Genomic DNA, 21,453 nt, shown 5'->3' on the forward strand with positions numbered 1-21,453 from the left:
GAACTGAGCTGCACCCCCAACCACGTTTCTTGTTCTTATGAGTGAGCCAAGATTTTACTCTGTGGCTCAGAATGGCCTGGAACTCATGATAAAGTAAAAGGTGGCCTTAAAGTCATAGCTTTCTTCTTGCCTCAGCTTCCTAAGTACTTAGAGTACCAGCACCAATCACCATACTAATTTAACCAAAATACCTACATTAAAAGCTTCTTCCTTATATTGAGCTTTGAGCCGTTGGTCTGACCTCAACTATGATATTCAATCCTTGCAAGCTGGGAGAGAGAATTCAACAATGGCTAGTATCATTTTTTATATCAGGAAACACATAGGTTTGGAATGAAAGACAAGCTATCCCTGCCCCACGGGTACCATAGTATCCCAGGGGATACTAGCATGCTGGAAGAGGTGCTGAAAGAAAATTATTTAAAATAATTTGAAATGTGATAGAACAACGGACTATTGCTGAGAAGGGATATATGACAGGAGAATACTATATTGTGAAATTAGCTTAAGAACATGAGATAATTGGATAAGCTGTAAATTAACAATATGGCTGCAGTCTAAGGAAAGCACTTTAGAAATTACCAGTATAGGCAGTCCATTAGCTGCAGTGGACATTCACAGCAGGGAAATACTGGCTTCTATTGTCTTCTGCAAAGATCATGGGTTGTATAAAAAATGTAGACTTCTTAATACATGAATTTACACAGGCATGTGTTGTGCAGAAGGTAATTGCTCATTAAAGAAAAGCCAGGTGTGGTAGCGCACACCTTTAACCCCAGAACTCAGGTAGCAGAGGCAGGCGAATCTCTGTGAGTTTGAGGCCAGTCTGATCTACAAAGGTAGTCCAGGACACCCAAGGCTAGACAGAGAAACCCTGTCTCAAAAAGCCAATAAATAAATAGATAGACGAGAAAGATATAGCTTCATATATTTTATATAATAACAATTGGAAAAGAAATAGAGAGATAACTCAGTAGTTCAGAGCACTGCCTGTTCTTCCAGAGAACCCAGATTCCATTCCTAGTCCCCACATGGCAGCTTGTGACTTCAGCTCCAAATGAGCCAATATAGTCTCTCTGTGGGGACTATGCACACATAGTGTACATCTATAGACATAACATGAAATGTGATAGTCAGCAACAATTCTGGAAGGGAAAGATGCTTCTGTCACTGGCGACATTGGATGAGCAAGGAGGATTTCAAATGTTTGTCTTCAGGAAAGCCGATCAAAACGTAAGCAAGGAACACATTCTCGTGGTAAACTGTGCTGTTGTATTTAAATCACTATTCTTGAATATAAAATCTCGACTTCATAATGATTTTTGATGACAAAAATGCCTGTGCTTTTTATAAAGGCATAGGCTTGAGGTGTGTTAAAATTATTTTTATAGTGTATATTAGAAAGTCAACTTGCTGGTAATGGTAGCCTTCTTTGCCCCCCTCCACGCCCTTTTGTTGTTAAAATTTTACTGTAAATTAAAAAAAAAATAACAGAGGAGTCACAATTCATTGAAAAATTATATTTTCCTCTATGCTAAATACCTATGATTTCATAATTGTTTTGATGAATGGACCTAATGAAATTCACCTGTCATTACTAAAACCTGAGTACAGAGTACTAGCTTGTATTAAACCAAGAGGAATGTGCACCTTGGTTCTGTGGCCCTTAGTCAGCTGTGTCACCCTCCTATTGTTCTGCTTACCCACGAAATCAAAAGACTATCTCAGGAGACATTTACAGACAAGATAGCTTCACAATCCAATATATATATATATAATTTCTAAAAAATTCAATTCTCAATTACAAAATTGTCATCAAAAAGCAATAAAAGATTAAGTGCTGAATACTATAATAGGTATATTTGATATTCTGTTCCCAGAGAGGGTTTTGTTAATAAGAATATTCTACAGTGTTATCACCAACAGACTTAGTAATTGTGAAACCTTTGCTATTAACATAATGCTATATGAGTTGAGACTTCATACAAGGGAATAAATAATCATATGCAAATACATACGCCCTTAAAATTGTAGCTGAACAGCAATCCTCTAGGTGTCTGCAATATGACGCGTACTTATTGCTTCCGCTCCTGGATTTTGATTTTCAACTCTCTATTTCTAAATTCTAATTTCTTTCACACAGGCAAAATTTTTCATTAAATAGCAATCTTAGGACTTGGCAATTTGTTTTTCGGTATTCTAATTTGGTATATAAATATAAAAGGTGAATGATACTTTATCTCTACTTTCCATTATTGGACTTAAAAATATTTTTCTACAGGATGGAACAAAACAGAGAATTGTAGTGTTTGCTGGTGAGTTGACAGCTAAGCTACATCTCCATTCTGGATTTTATCATTAAATACTTCTTCATCAACTACTAGGTTGCTGGCAGTTCAATTGCCTTTTCATAGATGGTATGTTTAATGTTTATACATGCTGCACACATGCATTTATCATGTGTATACTCGAACACATGTAAATTTATGTGTATTTAAAGCATCATATAACCAAATGATCATATATATAAACTATCTCAAGCCTTTGAAACATACCTCTTTCCTCCCATGTTTATTGTTCATTAGTCACATAAGCTATCTTCTAAATATGAAGAAAAGATAAAACTATCTTGTGCCCCATTCAAATGATGTGGTTTTTCAGAAGGTACTGTTTGTAAATTATATTTATACAATGTACAAAAGCTCAAAGAAACATCTGGGGTGCAATATAATTGCTACTTACAAGCAAACTGAAGCTTTGCTTCTCTGCTTACAATTGTTCCAAACGAGTTTGTTGCTATGCACTGGTACGTTCCAGCATCTTGGGTTTTATTGGGGTTATTGATCAACAAGCTGCCGTCAACAACACTGTAGCGGAAATCCATACCAATGTCAACGTCTGTTCCATTTAACTTCCACCTATAGGATAAAAATGCCAGTAGATAAGGTCTTGCAATATTAATTGATATTCCTAAATTGTCTAAAATAGATAAAAACTATAAAGACCATGAACTATCATCTGTGAACATTTGAGGTATGGTAAAAACATATATTAAAAAGTGTCTACTCAGCAATGGTGACATCTTAAGTATTTATGAAGAAAGATCTGTCTTTGGTGGTAAATGATGACAATCAAACATTAGCGCCTGCTCTGTGACTACATGAGACTACTACAAGTAATTAACTTCTTATGGAAGACAATTTTTTTAACATGATTTCTACTACTGCTCAGTAAAATGTCCCTTTTCTGGTTGGCAATCACTGCTTAAATAGGTATATCAAGAGGAAAGAATATACCACTTTCAGGGAGACAGCGGAAGAGTTGCTTAAATTGCTGCTGATTTGACTCAGTTCTTAGAATGACTAAAGTGCCTGGTTGCAAAGCCAAGGAACTCTATTGATCTGAGATGCTTCGGGGACCAAAGCTGCCTGACCATGGATCAACTTGCTGATCTCTTTAGCCACTGGCACTAAAAATGTCAATCAACTGCCCCAGTGAACTCTAGGCTATTAAGTAACCAAAGCAAAGAATGTTTTTCTGTCCTTCAGTTCATTTATTTGGGTTACCTGTGAAACTGACTGTAGCAGTGAGCCAAATAAATTAGTTTTATGAGGACTCATTTCAGTAGCTTAGCTTTGGTCTCGGAGATCTACAGGTCTGTTCTCAGAGCCACTAAAACACCAAGAATGAGAGCTTTATCTGAGTCAAGTCACCTTTAAGGAATTCACAGGAATCCATATCAACTTTTGAACTAATATAATTCAATGACTGCTTTTTGATAGCTTATGAATTACCAAGACTCTCATAGGAGTTGAAAACATGAAAAGATTGTAGCACAAAGGAAATTGATTCAAATCAACAAAGTGAGTAGAAATTGAGAATTATTCATTTTATTTTCTTAAAATAACAAGAGCCACTACCTAAATAGAAACGTGTATGTGCATACCCCACCCATTGTGGGTGCAATCTTTATAACATCCCAGAGCACTGTGGTTTTGAATACATAATGCAAAAGAATTTAAATGATAACATTATCAGCCTGTTAGCTTCAAATTACATACAGTGTGTGTGTGTGTGTGTGTACACATGTCCTTCAGAGACATGGTCTCATGCAGCTCAGGCTTGTGTCAGTCTTCTTTATAAGTAAGATAATCTCAAACTCCTGGTCCTCTTTCCCCCATCTCTCAAGTGCTGGGATTTCAGACAAGACAGTACATCTAGCACCAAAGCCAAGTTCACAATATATATCCTTCAGTGTGCCCACTGCCTTTAAACTTAGTGCCTACCAGGCAGATGCAGGCAGATCCATGTGAGTTGGAAGCCAGCCTAGTCTATGCAGTGACCTTCAGGCCAGACAGGTTTAAAGAGGGAAACTCTGTCTTAAAAAGAAAAAGGTGGGGGTCAAGCAAAATTTCCAATGAAGTACTTGTCTGTATTTCTCATGAAAATGTCTCATGTTTTATCAGATGTCCCATGGAAATTTTCCTCCTCCTCCTCCTTCTCATGCAAAGACTGCCTTTGCCACAAGACAATTTACCTAAATTACTTTTGTATTCTCACTTTCATCCATCTGGAACTTAAGCCCTCTTACTGTGTTCAATAACACTTGTTGAATTTAACACATTCAATATTGTGCTTCTCTGGTATATATTTGAGCTTTGAGCATATACACAATTCATGAGCCACACTTGCCTCACCCAGCACAGTTGCATGAGTTTATTCACATCTGTGTCTTTGAAGTGTAAAAATCTAGAAACAGGAGGGCCAGGAAAGTAGGCTAGAAGCAGAAATAGGACTTTGCTCTTTATGTGTTTGTTTATAGGAAGCTGGATATTAGAAACTGACAGTGTTTTTAGGCTCTGCAGTAATTCTCTCTGCGCTCTGACACAGACAAGAAAGTAATAAGCAATAAAGAGAACAGCCAAGTTATATCCCAGTAGTGCTAGCTGCACATGAATCTCTAGAACTGACTGCCTGCCCTACACATTTGCTTTTAGTCAGCTGATCACGTCTTGGCCATAACTCTCAGTCCAAATGATAGTAGAGCAATTTAATATGACAAATCTAAGAACTCAAAGAGGAAATTGCAATATAATGTGAGCTGCAAGCAGAGTGTGGAATTTGGGAATGGGACCATGTGAGTCCTTTTTGAAGGCTGGCTGTGGGAATAATGACACCTCTGTAGGTTTGTCTGCACTTGTCACCTCAACCAAAAAATGCTGTGCACAAAGTCCGTTCATCTACTTTATTGCCCGCTTTTACATACAAACAGCAGCAGGGATGGGATTATTTAGAAAATAAAGTGCTTTATGAGACATGCAGTCAGGTCTGTGTTATAAACCATGACATGGTGTTTTACTGCAATGCAGTCGGTGTTCATTCCAATTGAATGTTGATTGCATGGCAGATTTCTTATCTCATTGCATAGTGAAACATTCATGAAACTCCTCACAATTTACTTTCAATGTTTCAAGAATCTTTTAAGTATTGGTAATGGAGAGGAAAGGCTCATTTGGAGTCAATAAGAGATTTTCCCAGGGGGCAAGGCAAATTGGTGTCTTGTAAGCTGAATTACTTGGGGGAAGCACTGCTGAATACTCTCCACAGAGCAGGCAAACCCAGCCACCTTGAACCTCCACAAGGCATGTTGTCCTCACACTGCTAAGAAGTCAGTATACAGAGTCACTGCAGATAAACCTTCTCTGTTAACTCTTTGAACTTGACGTTCAGGGCGGGGCAGGCCCTTTGTGACTTGGAATTTGTTCTCTGCAGACTCAGTTGAATACAAACTTCACAGAAAACCAACTCTAACCAGGTGCTTGAAGGTTTCTTCCACCTGGGAAGGGATGCTGAGTGAGATAAGTAATGTCATCCCTCCTTGGGGAACTTTAATACAAGACAAGTTGGCATGAGACAAAACTTCTTAAAATCTCTGGGTCGGGGGGTCAATCTTTTCAAAACGGAGGGGCAGAAACAACGAAAAGAAAAGGCTCAGCTGAAGGAATAAAGGTAAAGAAAAAAAGGTCAGTTAGGGTGTCCTAGGAAAAACCTGCAGCTGAAGATCCCCACAGAGCACTCACTTTCGAAATTTTCCTACTTGTTCAACCCGCTGAAACTCAATGACAAGACTAAGAAAGTGCAGCGAGCAAGGCGTTAGAAAACACCTGATCTCTCTATTCATTCTCTTGCTCTTTCCATCAACAACAGGGAGTTTTTAAGCTCTCAGGTCCAGACTGCTATTATGCTACAAGGAAACTGCTAGAGGGATAAAGGCAGGCACTGTGCACTGCCTGGAATTGCTAATGCATTTGATTAAAAGCTCTCCCCAGTTTTCCCCTGCAATCTTTAAAAACATAATAGGTTTCTGTTCTATGGCTTGTTTTAAATAACAAGGCAAGCCCCTATATCTAGAAACACAATGTTACACAGGCAATGTTAATTAAAGGTCACAGTTTGGGGGAAAACAATGCAACAACTTGCCAAAATCTGCTGCGAAATTTGTTTTCATTTATAGCTAACATATGAACTTACCCTTGGCTCTGTGCTCAAAGTGGGAACTGTTAACTCATCGTGTATATATCTGAGCAACTTTGCCTCTTGCATTTGTTTTTACTTTGCAGGGTGTTTTCAAATCATTAACTTGAGTTTACTGTATTATACACAGAGAAATGATGTACCCTGGTTTAGTCAGGACAGCATAGGGTTAGCAGATGAGCTTCTACAGTAACTGTGAACAGTGTTCTTTCACTTTCAAAAATACGTCAGATGATAAATGGCATGTTCACTCAATTATCGAGCCCACTCTAATTAGTTGTTCTTTTCTTTCTGGAATGTTCTTTATATGGCAGAGCAGGTGGCCTTTTTTTTCAAAGACCTGCAATATCTCCTTTTCTTTGAAGCTTTCACCACATCTACCCACTACCTCTAAATTAAGATTTTTTTTTATTCCCTCTGCAACCTGGTAGCCACTGCTACTGTGCATTCATGAGTGTATCAGCCATGCAATGCTTGGAAGCTAGCACTGTACAGGATTTGTTTGCATCCCCTAACTCTTATGTTCTCTCTGAACTGTGTTCCCTGATGTTCCCTGGGCCAGGAAGGGTCATATAGATGTATTTTACTCACTCTTGCAGTAAGTGTATTAGCATTACATTTAAATATAGACAAAATAACTCATATAAGATATGTGTTGTAAAGGATCATGAAATACTGAAGACCTATGTTTAATAAAGTGAGTAGTAGTTACTATTGAGGTCTCTTGTGTTCATTTTGATTGGAACCATACCTTTCTCTATGTATAAACTCCACTCTCATTCTCACCATGTTTTAAGTAGTGTGTTGTTGTTGTTGCTGTTGTTATTGTTGTTGTTGTTGTTGTTGTTGTTATGGGTGGTTCTGAATGTATCAGAATATGCAAATCTGGCCTATGTGGGCTAAAGGCTTGTGAAAATTAATAGAACTAAGAGGTCCCTTTGACCTTCATTCAATTTCTAAGAAGCAGACAATGAAATTGCCTTATGGTGGACACTGTTTCAAGGCCACAAGTAGGGTGAGCATAAGCATTCATTGCCCTTTTCCTCTCTGTGATTTAACCAATTGCTTCAAATCCCTGTGCTATTATTTCCCACCATGGTAGGCAACACCCTTGAACTGTGAACTAAACTAAACTGTTTCTCCCCGTGCTGCTTCTGTCAGGGCGTCTTACCACAGCAACTGGGAAAATACCATCATCACTTCCTAAGACCCGATCAATTTCTACCCTTCCTTTCCTTTCCTTCCTTCCATCCTTCCTTCCTTCCTTCCTTCCTTCCTTCCTTCCTTCCTTATTTTCTTTCTTTCTTTTTCTGTGTTTTCAAGACAGGGTTTTTTATGTAGCCATGGCTGTCCTGGAACTCCCTTTGTAGACCAGGCTGGCCTCGAATGCCTCTGTCTCCCAACTACTCCACCTAACATTCTCTACCTAATCTTTTACCAAGAAAAAATGTACTAAATATATCATCTTCAATCTATAGCCTATGATTTTGTTCAGCTCAGTCTATTCCATTGAACAGAATATTTACTATTAATATTAATGAGGTTATTTTTTATATGACATACTAAAAATCCTTTTCCTCCCCAATGTCATAAATATGCATGCCTGTTTTCTTTCTTCTTTTAAAATGTCCCATTAAGGGCTGTTATTAACCTGAAATTGATTTTTTGTGTGTAATATGAAACAAGGATTCAGTTTTATTTCTTTCTTTAACCACATGGGCAATCCATTGTCCAAGGCAAGACTTTTCAAAGTAGTTCTATCACTGTCATGAATGTTAACTTTTCTTCCTTTGATTTTTTTTAGAAAAATGTATTCTCTTTATTATTCATGTTTTGTGCAATCAATTTTATGTGGAATTATTGACAAATCACTTTGTTTAATTCTGTCTCCACATAGCTCAGGTCTTCTCTCTGGGATCATTTTTATCCTATCTCAAGCTGTCTTTTAGAATTTTCTTTAGTGAGAGTCTGTAGGAATCAAAATTCAGTGTATGTCTGCCTACAGACATACATAGTCTGTTCTCCTTGATAGTATTTATAAGGTACCATGTGAAAACCTGACATGCATATACAATACAATAGCAAATTAGGGTACCTTGCAGTTCTTTATGCTTAGAATGTTAAAACTAGACTTTTATCTATTTACTTTTATTTTAATAAATTTTAATTTGTTAATACAATTATTTTTATATTAATTAATTTTTTTTTAGACAAGGCCTCATGAACCCCAGACTAACCTCAGGCTCCTTTGGGTATTTGAGGACAAACTTGATACTTTTTATTTTGCCTCTATTACTAAGTATCAACTCCTAAATGGTGGCCTTATAGTTGTGTACCATTATTTTTGGTTATGTGGGCTCTGGGGATCAAATTCAGAGCTTCATACATACTGGATAGCTATTGTAGCAACTGAACTACATTCCAGATCAGAAGAAAGGAAAGGAAGATTGAATTAGTTTAGTCTTGGCTATTTTTTTGTCATCCCAAGTACTGGGATTGCATCGAGGGCCTCACACATGCTGTGGAAGTGCACTGTCACAAAGCTGATTATTTTCAAATACATGAAAATTTGTCTTAATCTAACAGTAATACAGGAAGCTAACAACAAGTCAGCCATGCTTTCTGTATCTTGGTTCATGCTTCCCAAACACTCTCTATTCCTTCTCCCTTCATGTCCTCTGGCAACTTCTCTTCTACCCTGAATTTCTAAAAGATCAATACTTGAGTTTCTACGTAGAGGTAAGAACATTAAGTGTCATTCTATAGCTGGCTTATTTCACTTAACGTAATACCCTGGAGTGCCATCCACAGTGTGGGAGTGACAGAGCAGGATTTCATTCTTTTTGTGACTGAGTAATCTTCTATCTCTTCATCCTTTCATATGTTGATTTTCACCCCAGTTCATCCCATATTCTTGTCATTATGTTTAGTCATTTAACAAACATGGACATCCAGATATCTCTTTGAAAGAATGATTAAATTTTCTGTGGGTATATACTAACATATGGGTGGCTTGGTTTTTAAGACCTTGATACAAACCAGGGCCAGCTGTGAAGAAAGAAATGGAATTGAGGAATTGTCTCCACCAGATTGGCATGGAGACATGTGCACTGGGGCATCTTCTTGATTGCAGATGGATGTAGGAGGGCCCAGCCCACTATAGGCAGTATAAACCCTGGGCAAGCGCTCTTGGGTTGTATAAGAAAGGTAGCTTAGCAAACCATGGAGAACAACGACAGTAACCAGCACTTCTTGGTGGTCTCTGATTAGTTCTGTCCTCCAGTTTCCTGCCTTGAGTTCATGTTTTGTCTTCCCTTAATGATGGGCTGTGTCATCTGTAAGTCAAATAAACCTTTTCTTCTCTGACCTAGTTTTGGTCCAGGATTTTATTATTGCAACATTAAAGCAAACAAGAACAGTATGGAATAGGTAATTTTTACTTTTATGAAGAACCATCTCCTTCATATTCCTACTAACAAGAAGTTAAGCATTCTCTTTCTCTATATCCTTACTAACAATTCTAATTTTTTGCCTTTCTGACAATAGCCCCTGTATGGTTAATTTTTTTTCATTTATTAAAATGTTAACTTTCTTTTTCCTTTTTTGTTGACATTGAGGAATCAGTTGCCAGTTTAACTGCCACTTCATTTACAAATATTTGGATTAGAAGTCTGGCTCCGTAATGGCCATTTCTTTCATCTGGTATTCTACCTGTTCATTGCTCTAGAAGAGACTTCAGGATTTGTTGTTTGGAATTGTGCTAGGCTTCCTAAAGCTGCAGTGTTAGAAATCCTGACCCTTCTCTCTAACAGTCGTTTCTGGCCCATTCTTTTTGCATCTTTCATTCTGGAACTCAAGATGGCTGACTCTGATCGAAACACGTACATTCCTTCCCCCTCTCTTCACCCTTCCTCTCGCCATTTGCCCCACTCTCCAAAATTTGCTTCTTTTCACCTCTTTCTGTTGCCTTGAGATGATTGCGTTTACCCAGCTTGCCAATTCTCTTTAGAGACTCATGTCAATGCTTATGAAAATTACTAATACTCATGGTCTGGTCTAAAATAAGTGATTACTGGCACTTTATTGTAACCAAAGCTGGCAAGCTGTTCTTGGTTAGCACCTGTACTAAACATGGAGAGCTTGCATGTTTGGATTATTTTGAGAGAATGTTCTGTTACATGTTCCTGTGAGCCTAGGCTTTGTCTTACAACTCTGGTCCTTGAAAGGTTGCATAAATCAGTCACAGAACATGTCAAAGTGCCAACTCCTGTTTGTTCTAAATCCATTTACTCTTACACCCATGCACTTCTTATTTCCTTGTTTGCTTTCTGACAAAATAAAAAGTTGTACTTTTATTAAAACTGTCTTATTAGAAATTGCTAATACTTTCAGGATAACAGAAGTTTGGCACTTTTTTTCCCCATGAAAGAACCATTTCCTCATGTTTCTCAGGATACCTTACAATGCCATCCTAAATACTACTTCTTCTTCAGTACTCTGTAAGTAGTTGCCAATTTTAATTTTAATAATGTAAACTATATGCATGAAAACACATTTGTTTTGTTTTTGTCTGTTTATTTATTTTTGAACCAGGGTCTCACTATGTAGACCTGGGTAGGTCTGGAACTCACTATGTACATCAGGCTGGTCTGGAATTCACCCTGAATTCCTAGCTCTGCCTCTCAAATGCCATGACCAAAGGCATGTGCCATCATCACCCAGGTTGGAAACACATTCTTAAATCAACAAACCTGATGTGGGGCTTTGGATTCCCTTTAACTTCACAACTGAGTTTCACCTTTTTCTCCTCCGAATCCAAAGGAAACATTATGTGACTTGGTTCTTGAACAAAAACTGGACCATGCAGTGTGTAATCATCTGAAAGAGAAAAGTTTCACATTGAATACCACATTTCCAATAGGAGCAAGAACCAGAATCAATACCACACTGTGAAGAAATAACAAACATGAAACAGTGATGCTCAAGACTCTGCCTCAGCTTCAAGATGACATTTCCTGTTGAAGCATAACCTCCTCCCAGTATTTACGAAGCCAAGACAGGGCTCCCCAGTCACATGTTGATCATTTCTTTCACTACTAGCTTCCAGCCACAGGCTGTCTGGCGCATCCCCTTCTTCCTTCTATGTCTTATTGTTCCATCTGCTTTGGCTCAACCTTCTATTCTGTTCACATTCTGTGCTTCCTACATCCTTTTTGTGCTGCTGTCATTTTGGAAAGCTACATAATGCCATAAAGTTAACAGTTTCTCCCTTTGTAATTAAAGTCGTAATTAGGAAAAAGCAATGATGATTTTTTTTAAGAAAATAATAAAATGTTAATAAGGAACAGCTTTATATTCAGCACTCATGTCAGTGTATACATGCATGAAACATACACACACACACACACACACACACACAGAGAGAGAGAGAGAGAGAGAGAGAGAGAGAGAGAGAGAGAGAGAGGAGGGAGGCACTAATTAAAATGATTATGTGGTATCAAGTCTCTCCTTGGTGACCTATTATCTTTCCTCTGAGTGCCACCAGGCATCTCCATCCAAGCCACATGTTCAAATATGGGGCACCAGAGTTTGTGTGAAAGTTAGATCTCCTTCTCCACTCAACAGTGGAGAATGTCCATAGGCTAGTCCGGGTAGGAGTTCAAGGTTTACTGCCTATTTTTTCCTTGATACCCTATGAGCATATACAGGGGGAGAAGGTCCCCCTCAGACACAGACTTAGGGGAGGAGAGGGGAGTAGGGGGGATGTGGGAGGAAGGGAGGAATGGGAGGATACATGGGATGGGCTAACAATTGAGATGTAATATGAATAAATTAATAAAAAAATGTAAAAAAATGATTATGTGGGCAAATAAAGAAAAGTCTGAACTTCTGATTCTTAAAGTGATCTGTAGCAAAAGACTAATTTTATGCCAACTGATCATGTGCTTGAACACAAAGCAAAGGCAAGCAACCATACATTTTTAAATCTTGTTTTTGAAGAAGAGAACTTAGATGTGTGGCAGTCATTCTGTCATGGAACAGGAACAAAGCTCAAAGAATAAGCTACAGACCATAATTTAAGTATCTGGGCATGTTATTAGAGTATACACATACAAACATTGTTCAAAGTACATCTCATTACCTATGTCTATGGAAAATCCATAGAATTTTCATTCTTCAAAACCATGTGCAATTTCTATCCTTTCTCCCATATAATTTTAAATATGATTTTCCTCTAATATTCCTTTTTTTCTATCAAGGTATTCAAACCTTTCTTTTCCCTTCCTTGAATCATGAATTTCTTAAGAGAATGATGCATCTTCTCCACATTAACTCTCTATGTGCTGGTAAATTGTCCATAAGGACATGTCCTATTTTTAATTGATATTAAAAATTTTAAAGTATTTAATTAGCCCATTTTGGTGTTGCCTGACAAATTGTCAGACAGAAGCACTGCTGCCCATAACATGACATGATAAAGATCACCAGCCTCCTGTTGAGAGTCCAGGTCATCTAGTCTGGAAAACCTTTATAAACATTTTTTTTTAACTGATGAGTGATAATTCCAGATAGAACTCATTTAGAACTGGGACAAAGAAACATAAATCAAGTTGGTTTGGGGATCAAGAAAAATCTGGTAAGATGATTTATTTTAACTCAGACATTAAAAACTAAAGCTTCATGTTATGGTTGAGACATAAGTAAATGAAGGGGAAAAGATGACTTCACAGAATTATATTCTATTCCAGAGACAGAAGTACCAAATATGACTCTGATGTGGAAGATGCAGCATGAGGATTTGTGAACCATGAACTATCACTTAATGCTTTGCTTAGCTCCTTACTTCAGGACCTCTGGGAAGCCACAGTCTCACCTGTCTTACTTTGTTACAAAGTAATTATGCTAGACTAGGTCAGTCATTTTAGAGTGATTATAAATGGGAAAATAAACATTTGTTCATAAACACAAATGTTTATATAAAAATGTACATTTCAACAATAATATGTATTATATTGACCCCATTCTTTTCCAGGTTATATATGTAAAATTTTACCAGTGAGATATTTACTCAGAGAATACAGGAGTTATCAAAGAAAATAAAAACACAGAATAAAAGCATACAGTCATGAAGTTTTAAATACTTGTGCATTAAAGCCATATATTTTAGGATTCAGATATTTATGTTACAGATTTTCAACAATTGCATAGATATTTTCAAAACAAATTTAGATTACTTGTCAAGGGTCAGCTTATTCCAACTATGGAGAATTTAGTAAGTGTTGGCACATCTATTCTGATGAAAAACATTCTTTAACAAGATCACAGAGACAGCAGCTAGTGTGGTAGATTTTCTCTAAGAGAGAAATATTTCTATTGTTGTCCCCAATTCCAAAATTACGTGTGTGTATATATAATATCAATCATCTCAATTCATCAGGGCTCCCTGATTTGAATTTCACACAAAAATATACAGTCTATTACCAGTAATTCCAAATAGGAATAAAACATAATAATGATTACCCAGGATGCAGCTGGCTGTGGATTAACATCTGTACTATTTCTCAATGTAGCCAAGCCATATTTAAATAACAAAAAGGATATTTTTTCTGTGTATTTTGTAATAAGAATTGATAATAATGATGCTTCGTATTCGCTATAAATAACACATTTCATCTAAAGTTTTTATTTTCTCTTAGTTAAGCAAGCTGCCTGGAAAGGACCATTAGCATAAAGTGAACCAAATTTCAGCACTCGTCTAAGGCAGTGCAGAGTTTTTAGTGCTTGGCCTATTTGGTTTCCTGGTACACACACACACACACACACACACACACACACACACACACACACACAAAGATTTGATAATCCTTAGCAGCCCAGGTGTAGGAAGCAGACATCTTAGTTTTTAAACCTTTAGACCTTGGTTACCAATGTATTTGAGGAACAAAAGAGGTGTTTTGTTTCAACCAAAGTGTGAGGTGCCAGCTTGAATGAAACAGATACAAGAGGGTTTCTTAGAAAGCATTGCCAAGTATTGTCTAAGCACACTGGTCACAAAAAGACTCCCAAGTCTCTTGCACTGCACAAAAGCTCTGTATTGCTAGCTAAGTAGTCTACACAGATAGAGAAACATTTCAGGTAATGACAGAGGAGTCACTATCCAAGCTAAGTTACTGGGCACTTGTGTTCAAACCTTGCTAGGCTTGTGTTATTAAATTTCAGACTGACTGACTCTACCAGAAGAAGTGGGTGTTCACAAAGAAGATTTAACTTCACTCTGTGGGTGATTCTCTTTTTTAGACTCACGTATTTTATTTTTATGTATATGCGCAGTTGTCATGCATGTATGTATGTATATCATATGCGCAGCTTGGTAAAGCCAGAGAAGCTGTCAAATGCCTCTGAACCAGAGTTACAGGTGCTTGTGAGCTGCCAACAGAACCTGGGTCCTCAGCAAGAGCAGCCAGTGCTCCTAACTGCTGAGCCCTCTCCCTCTCCTTGATTCTTTGAGTGATTTCCTTGCACACTAAAGTCTGAAAACTGAAATCAAAGCCCTTTCTGATCGTAGCTCGCTATCTCCCCAGAACAAAACTCCAGGAAACGTTGACTTTAGACTCACTCTAAGATATTTACCTGAGCAAGATCCCACAGTCCTTGCTTGGTAAAAATTAGAGAGGCAGTTTTAGTGGAAAATGTGGACTCATAGCTGAAAGGGAATATCCAAGAATGGAAACTGAGCCCCCAAAAGCTTATGGATGCCTGAGCATGGTGGTGCATGACTATTTCAGAGCTCTAGAGTCCAAGGCGGGAAGATTACAAGCTCAAGTCCAGCATAGGTCACATACAATGTTTGAAGCTGGTGAGACTCTAACTCAAAGTAACAACAATAAAAAAACTGAAATGAAATGAAACAAAAGCAAAGCAGACAGAAAAGACAAATGGACAGTTTTGTTAAGGCCTGGGACTAAAGTTGTACAAATGAACTCTTCCTTAGAACACTCACACCTTCTGGATGCTGACCACGAGGCTTCCCAGAGGTTTCCACTGAGCAGATGAACAGGATCTTTGGTGAGACCACAGTAGCATACTGGCCTACAGAAATGTTTTATTCTTACTTGGTGCACACAGCATTGCTGTTGCAATGAATTTTTTGTCATCCTTATTTAGGTGACATGATATAAGACTAACGCTTTTATTTCTGGGTTCCCTCAAAAGAGAAAAAATATCCCACAGCCTTGATGCCTTGGAGACATGAGTATAAAGGACTCATAGTGTCATCATAAAGGAAGTAATACATCGTAATATTCTTATAATTCCTGAAAATCATGGTTAAGAACAATGGTCTCATATGTTTAGACTATTGACAGCACCCCTAGATTAGTGATTTAATGTTGGTCCTGATATAATAAGGCTAGATTTCCTAAGCTACTTTCTTCTGATTAGAGACTTACTTCTATCACAGAAGAGGTTCTCACTACATCTGCAAATACGGCTGTCAGGAACTAGGGGCCCTTTCTCCTAAAATTCATGAAGCCTTAACTTGGCTCTGCAGATGTCTAAAGGCTAACCAAAACCATGTCTCCTCTTCCTCAATTTTGCATCTTCTTTTCTACCATAAACTCCAGGTCAGATTCCTGTTCAACTCTACACATAGATATATTAATCATTCAAGAATCAAAAAATTTAAAAAATAATACATGGTTGGTAAGCTTTACATTTATCCTAATCTCTCTCAATGCTCTTCAGAACTGACTACAACAAAATTTTAAAAATATACTGAAGAATGTCTAAGTTCCAGTGATAACAAGGCTTGTGTCAGATCACCCTTGGATGAAACTGCTCCCTACATGGGAGAAGTTTTCCATGATGAGAACTTAGCTGAAGCAATCATCTCAGGATGAGAACTGTACTGTGTCTGGTACTAGCAAGATCTCAGTAGAGATACAGATCTGAGATAATGAACAACTGGGCCATAGTCTGATGAAGTTTATTTGCACATACTCCTTTTGTCTTGTTGACATTTCCCCTCCATTGTATGAATGTGTAAGTCTAGAAGTATCCTGAAAATTAGGAGGCTGGTCCCTTTGCTTCCTAGAGTAGAGACATTGAATGTAAAACTCTGCCTTGCTTCTTCATCACTCACCTCTGTTTTGACACTCTAGAGAGGTGGTAGAGCCTGGCTTGGTAGAGCCCTTTCAATCAGATGCGTGGCCTGGGACTCTAGTAACAACACTACAGAAGCTCTCCTGCTCTTATTTCTAAATCAGTGACATCTTTGCAATGAGATGGGAGAAGACTCAGCTTCTCTCAATGCTTCAATAAAGACTTATAAACCATTGAAGTTTGGGAGGGAGAAACACAATAGGAAAAGGGTCTCAGAACCAGAAAGTTATTTAAGTGAAAGGTCAGGCTAAGATGCATATGCACTAACCTTTTTTTTTTTTTTCTTTTTTTCACAAATATTGAAAATGAGTAGAAAGCACTGCGTTCAGGCAGGTTTCTCAAATCCCCTTTCCCAGTTGATCCCTTTTTAATGTAAAATTATAGTTTTTGTAGAGAAAAGGAAAAGTCAGTTTGTTTTTGTTTGTTTTTTGTTTTTGAGAAAATGAAAAGTCAGTTTATCAACTGAGTTTTTACAGTTTCTCTCGTAAGCATTTCAGAAGTAACTTATAGCATTGGGGATAATCTTAAGTTTTAGAATACCCAACAGAAGGATAGCTAAAACAATCCTGTACAATAAAAGATCTTCCTGTTTACTCAGGTAATTAGTTTTATTCCTTCTCAAGTCTCTAATGAGGTTGAAGACCAAATACTTGAGTCTCACACTTAAGCCTAGTTGTTTAGGGGTTAAGATGTCCTTAGGTCTAGATAGATGTTTTAAGTTGATAGAGATGAGGTATGATAGATACTGAGTTACATCTAGAATTTTAGACTCATCGAGATAGGAAAATGTTTTCTTCAAGATTGCCAAATACAAACAGTCAAAACACTATGAATATAACATGAATGCAATTCCTGAATGTTCTGTGGTTCTTTTTGTTGAGTGTAGTTTAGTTTATATAAAAAATAATATAAATGCATACATAAAAATAAAAAATTAATTAACAAAGAAAAAGAAGATTTTAGATTGCTCAGTTATTTAATTATACTTTTATTTTTCCATGGAAAATATGTGCAAGATCCATTATTGGAATAAATATAACTTACTTTTTGTCTGAAAAATAGCATCCTAAAAAATCCAGTGACAAAGCACCACTCCACCAGTAGGTGCCACATAATTTATGAGAAGTTTGGGGACATCTTTACTTTTTAAATTCTAAATTAATCCTACCATTTTCTTCACATCTCTGAGATCCTGTCTAAGAAATGCATCTTTTTTTTACTACTCAGGATGCCAGCATTATGATGGGCAAGGGGATAGCAATGGATGAAGCTAGTCTCAGGTTTTCCAGGCCTGAGCAGAACAAAATATTACTAAGCCCCGGGTGATGGCTAAGTCAAGGGAGCAAGGCAGAAACCCAGATATCAAGTAAGCCAGAACAAGTACAGAGGGAAAAAAAAATCTAGATTCTAACGCATGGTCATCAGATGTTACAATACAAAGCAGTGTCAAGAAGACCCTGAGGCTATATGAGGGACTTTTGTTTATCAGAATTATCTATGAACAATTATAAACATGTAATTGAGACAGCAGTGAAGGTATGAAGTGGGAGGCAGGGTAAACATGGAAACAGGTCTAATCTGACAACGAACATCTCATAGAAAACAACCTAGCAAAAACTAACATACCACACTAAGCTAGTTTATCATTTCCTAAATTTAGTTGACAGCCTCCTATGTCACTGCAGTCTTCAAAAATGGGCTGGGGGTGAAAGGACCTGGAGGGAACAGGAGCTCCCACATGGAGACCAATGGAGCCAACATTTCTGGGTGCATGGAGGGGGATGCGGTGCTGCAGAGACTGATACACCAACCAAGGATCATGCATGGTGAGGACCTAGACGCTCCTCTCAGATGTAATAGGTAGGAAGCACAGTCTTCTTGTGGGTCCCATAATACAGGGAGTCAGGACTACTTCTGACTTGGTCTCCAGTACCCACACATTGATCTTTTTCTCCTGGTGGGGCAGCCTTGCCAGGCCACAGAGGAAGAGGATGCAGGCAGTCCAGAGGGGACTTGATAGGCTGGGGTCAGATGATAGGGGAGGAGCACTCCCTCTTTCTGAGGACTAGGGGAGGAGCTGGAGGTGGGATGAGGGAGGGAGGAGGACCTGAATCTGGGAGGCAATGAGGGTCGGGCTGCAATCGGGATATAAAGTGAACAAATTAAAAATAAATAAAAATTTAAATACACCAATTCCCGAACTCCCTCTGGACTTCCTTATCAGGAATTACAAAATGTTATTTTACTAAATACCTCTGTTGAGTCTTGTATATTAAAATCCAAAACTCATATTTAGACTTACAAATTGATCACAGAACTCCCTTAAGCTTTCACTATGATGAGAAGCCACATGGCAGATTGCTGGTTCATGTGACAGATCATCTATAGCTGGCCCATGGGATGAAGAACACACTTTCCAGCGTGGCCCTATCAAAGTGCGCTTTTCTGCTAGAATTATTGCTGAAAAGATCACGAGCCTAATACTGTGATCTCATATGAGGAAACAAAAAATCCCCAGACTCCAAAGTGCTCATAAGAGCTATACAGATCCCAGGTGCTGCACCTGGGATTGTGCAGCTCCTTAATCCTCATGGCAGGTAAGAAAGTGGTGCCATCACATGCACGAATTTAAGACTGTGGTAGCCATTCTTCCTAGGACATCAAATAGGCTCCCTAATTAAACACCTGGTCTTGAGGGGAAAAGAGACATAAATGGCAACAATCTTAGCTTCCAATTAAACTCATGGAAACTAATGGGGAGCACAGGAGCAGAGGAGTTTGAATAAAAGCACAGAACACCAGTTATCACAAACCAACTATATCGTTTTAGATGTGTGCTGTATCTGGGTCACATCTGGAAGGCAGGTAGGGGGTTATGTATACATGCCCAAAAGCATGCTTGCAAAAACCATCATGGCTGCCATGCCCATGCTGTGCAAACCTTTGCCTTCTATGCTATGTGATGACTGAGGAAGGAAGAGAGGACATACTCTAGGTGTGTATTCCTTGGGAATGCATGGACCTATTGGATTGTATAACAACATCACCTGGGACAGGAAACGGGCAATTCTGCTACACTGGTTCTCTGGGTTGGTTCCTAAAGTCTGATCTATATCTCATTTTCTCCTTCTCTCCCCTGGAATTGTCCATCACCCAAATGTTCCCGGAAGAGCATTAAACAGGGCTGTGACTCTTCCACAGACTTTCAATGATTGTACAAATTCACTGTGGCTAAAAACCAATGAGGCCCGCACATCACTGTGGATGTAAATAACATAAATTGTATGAGTGTAATCCAAGGAAATTCAATCATGAATAAAATACCATAAAGATGATTTCCCCAAGAGCAAGAATTTCTTTTGAACAGGAGAATCATTGTAGAAATGATAGGTCATCTGTCATATCATCGTTACAAATAAGATTTAGTGTTGTTAGTATTTATTAAGTAAATAGCAAAGGATGTTCAAAGGCTCTGTACTTGTGCTCACAGTAATCAATGTACAGAGTGTGTACCAAATAAGCATTCTGCTTGGGTGTTCAGTTGAACAAAACAGAAGTAAACCAATATTAGAAGAGACAGACACATCTGCTTAAAGAGTGGAATGTTTCTTTTACTTGGCCTCGCTTCTACCTTCCACAGCTGTTTTATTTTTTTTAAAAACAGTCTCAAATGAGTATTTTAAACAGCAAGAAATAGAGTAGTTGAACAATGGCTGGCATATCTTTGAAGGCACTAAGTGAAAGAAAATCCAAATAGGAAGTGAATTCTTGTCCTGCTAAGTCTTTGTTCTCTGGTTAACAAAATAATGTCTCTGCCAACAGACACCCCACACACATAACAAGGCTCTAATCATGCAGAATGCCAGATCTTAGAGATTGGGATGGGATAGGGAGATAAAAGTAAGTTGTTTAGAGAAAAATTTTATACTGTGCAAGAATTTGTAAGGCTGGGTAAGAAAAGTCAGGGGTGGTTTAGTGGGGGGGTGGGGCGGGGGCTGTATCAACTTTTTCCTCTGGCCTTGACCTCATACCTTGACACTCCAGGGATCATAGAGCAACTAGTGTCTAAAAATAAATCCTAGGACGGTTTTAACTACAGGCCCTAGTTATAACTAGAAAGAGGCACTTTCAACAAATGCAAAAAAAAAAAAATGTTGCTACTCATTTGGAGGCAAAAACTGACCTGAACTGATGTGAGGCTATTTATAGTCTCGGTGTGAATATTCATGTGCTTTGCTGCAGAATTAGAGGCGCTTTGATTATGGAGTGCTGACCTGGACTCAGCTGGGGATGTTATATAACACTGGGCATGTTTTGTGGGTCATTTTTCTCTTCTAAAATGAGGAAATTTCTTAATTCTCAAACATATTTGACCCAAATAGCTTATGAACAGAGTTTTGAGACCTCTATTATATGCAAACTCCGATACTGCTTAGAGGGGACCTAGTGGTGTGAGAAGGAGACATTGTCTTGAGCATAGCCAATGTGTAATCCAGAAGCATAGCTACACAATAGCTGGGTAGAGTTTTTAAACAGACGTTTCTTCAGGGTGTGAAACACAGTCTGGAATGTAAACAAGCCTCATGGACTATTCTCCCTTGCTGACATGTTGCACCATTATGAATATCTTGCCTCAGTGTGGTAGATGTTATTGTTTTTGATGAGCCAGTATTGACATGCTGTCATTGACTAAATGATAGATCTTATATTAGAGTTCATTTTTTTGTGTGTATATTCTATGGTTTTAGCAAATACATT

General features: G+C 38.1%; 1 protein-coding gene across 10 annotated transcripts in view; it reads right to left on the reverse strand.

Moving 5' to 3' along the window:
• Positions 1–21,453, reverse strand: part of LOC311588645 (contactin-4) — a 980,815-nt gene that overhangs the window by 339,136 nt on the left and 620,226 nt on the right. For all 10 annotated transcript variants that reach the window (XM_084766525.1, XM_084766531.1, XM_084766522.1 and 7 more), the window contains 2 exons: positions 11,286–11,412; positions 2,743–2,918 (listed from right to left, as the gene is read on the reverse strand). In XM_084766525.1, the coding sequence (XP_084622651.1) occupies positions 2,743–2,918; positions 11,286–11,412 (303 nt within the window). The remainder of the gene's footprint in view (positions 1–2,742; positions 2,919–11,285; positions 11,413–21,453) is intronic.

Source organism: Acomys minous, assembly GCF_964271855.1.
Source record: "Acomys minous genome assembly, chromosome: 17".
Taxonomy (NCBI): Eukaryota; Metazoa; Chordata; class Mammalia; order Rodentia; family Muridae; genus Acomys; species Acomys minous.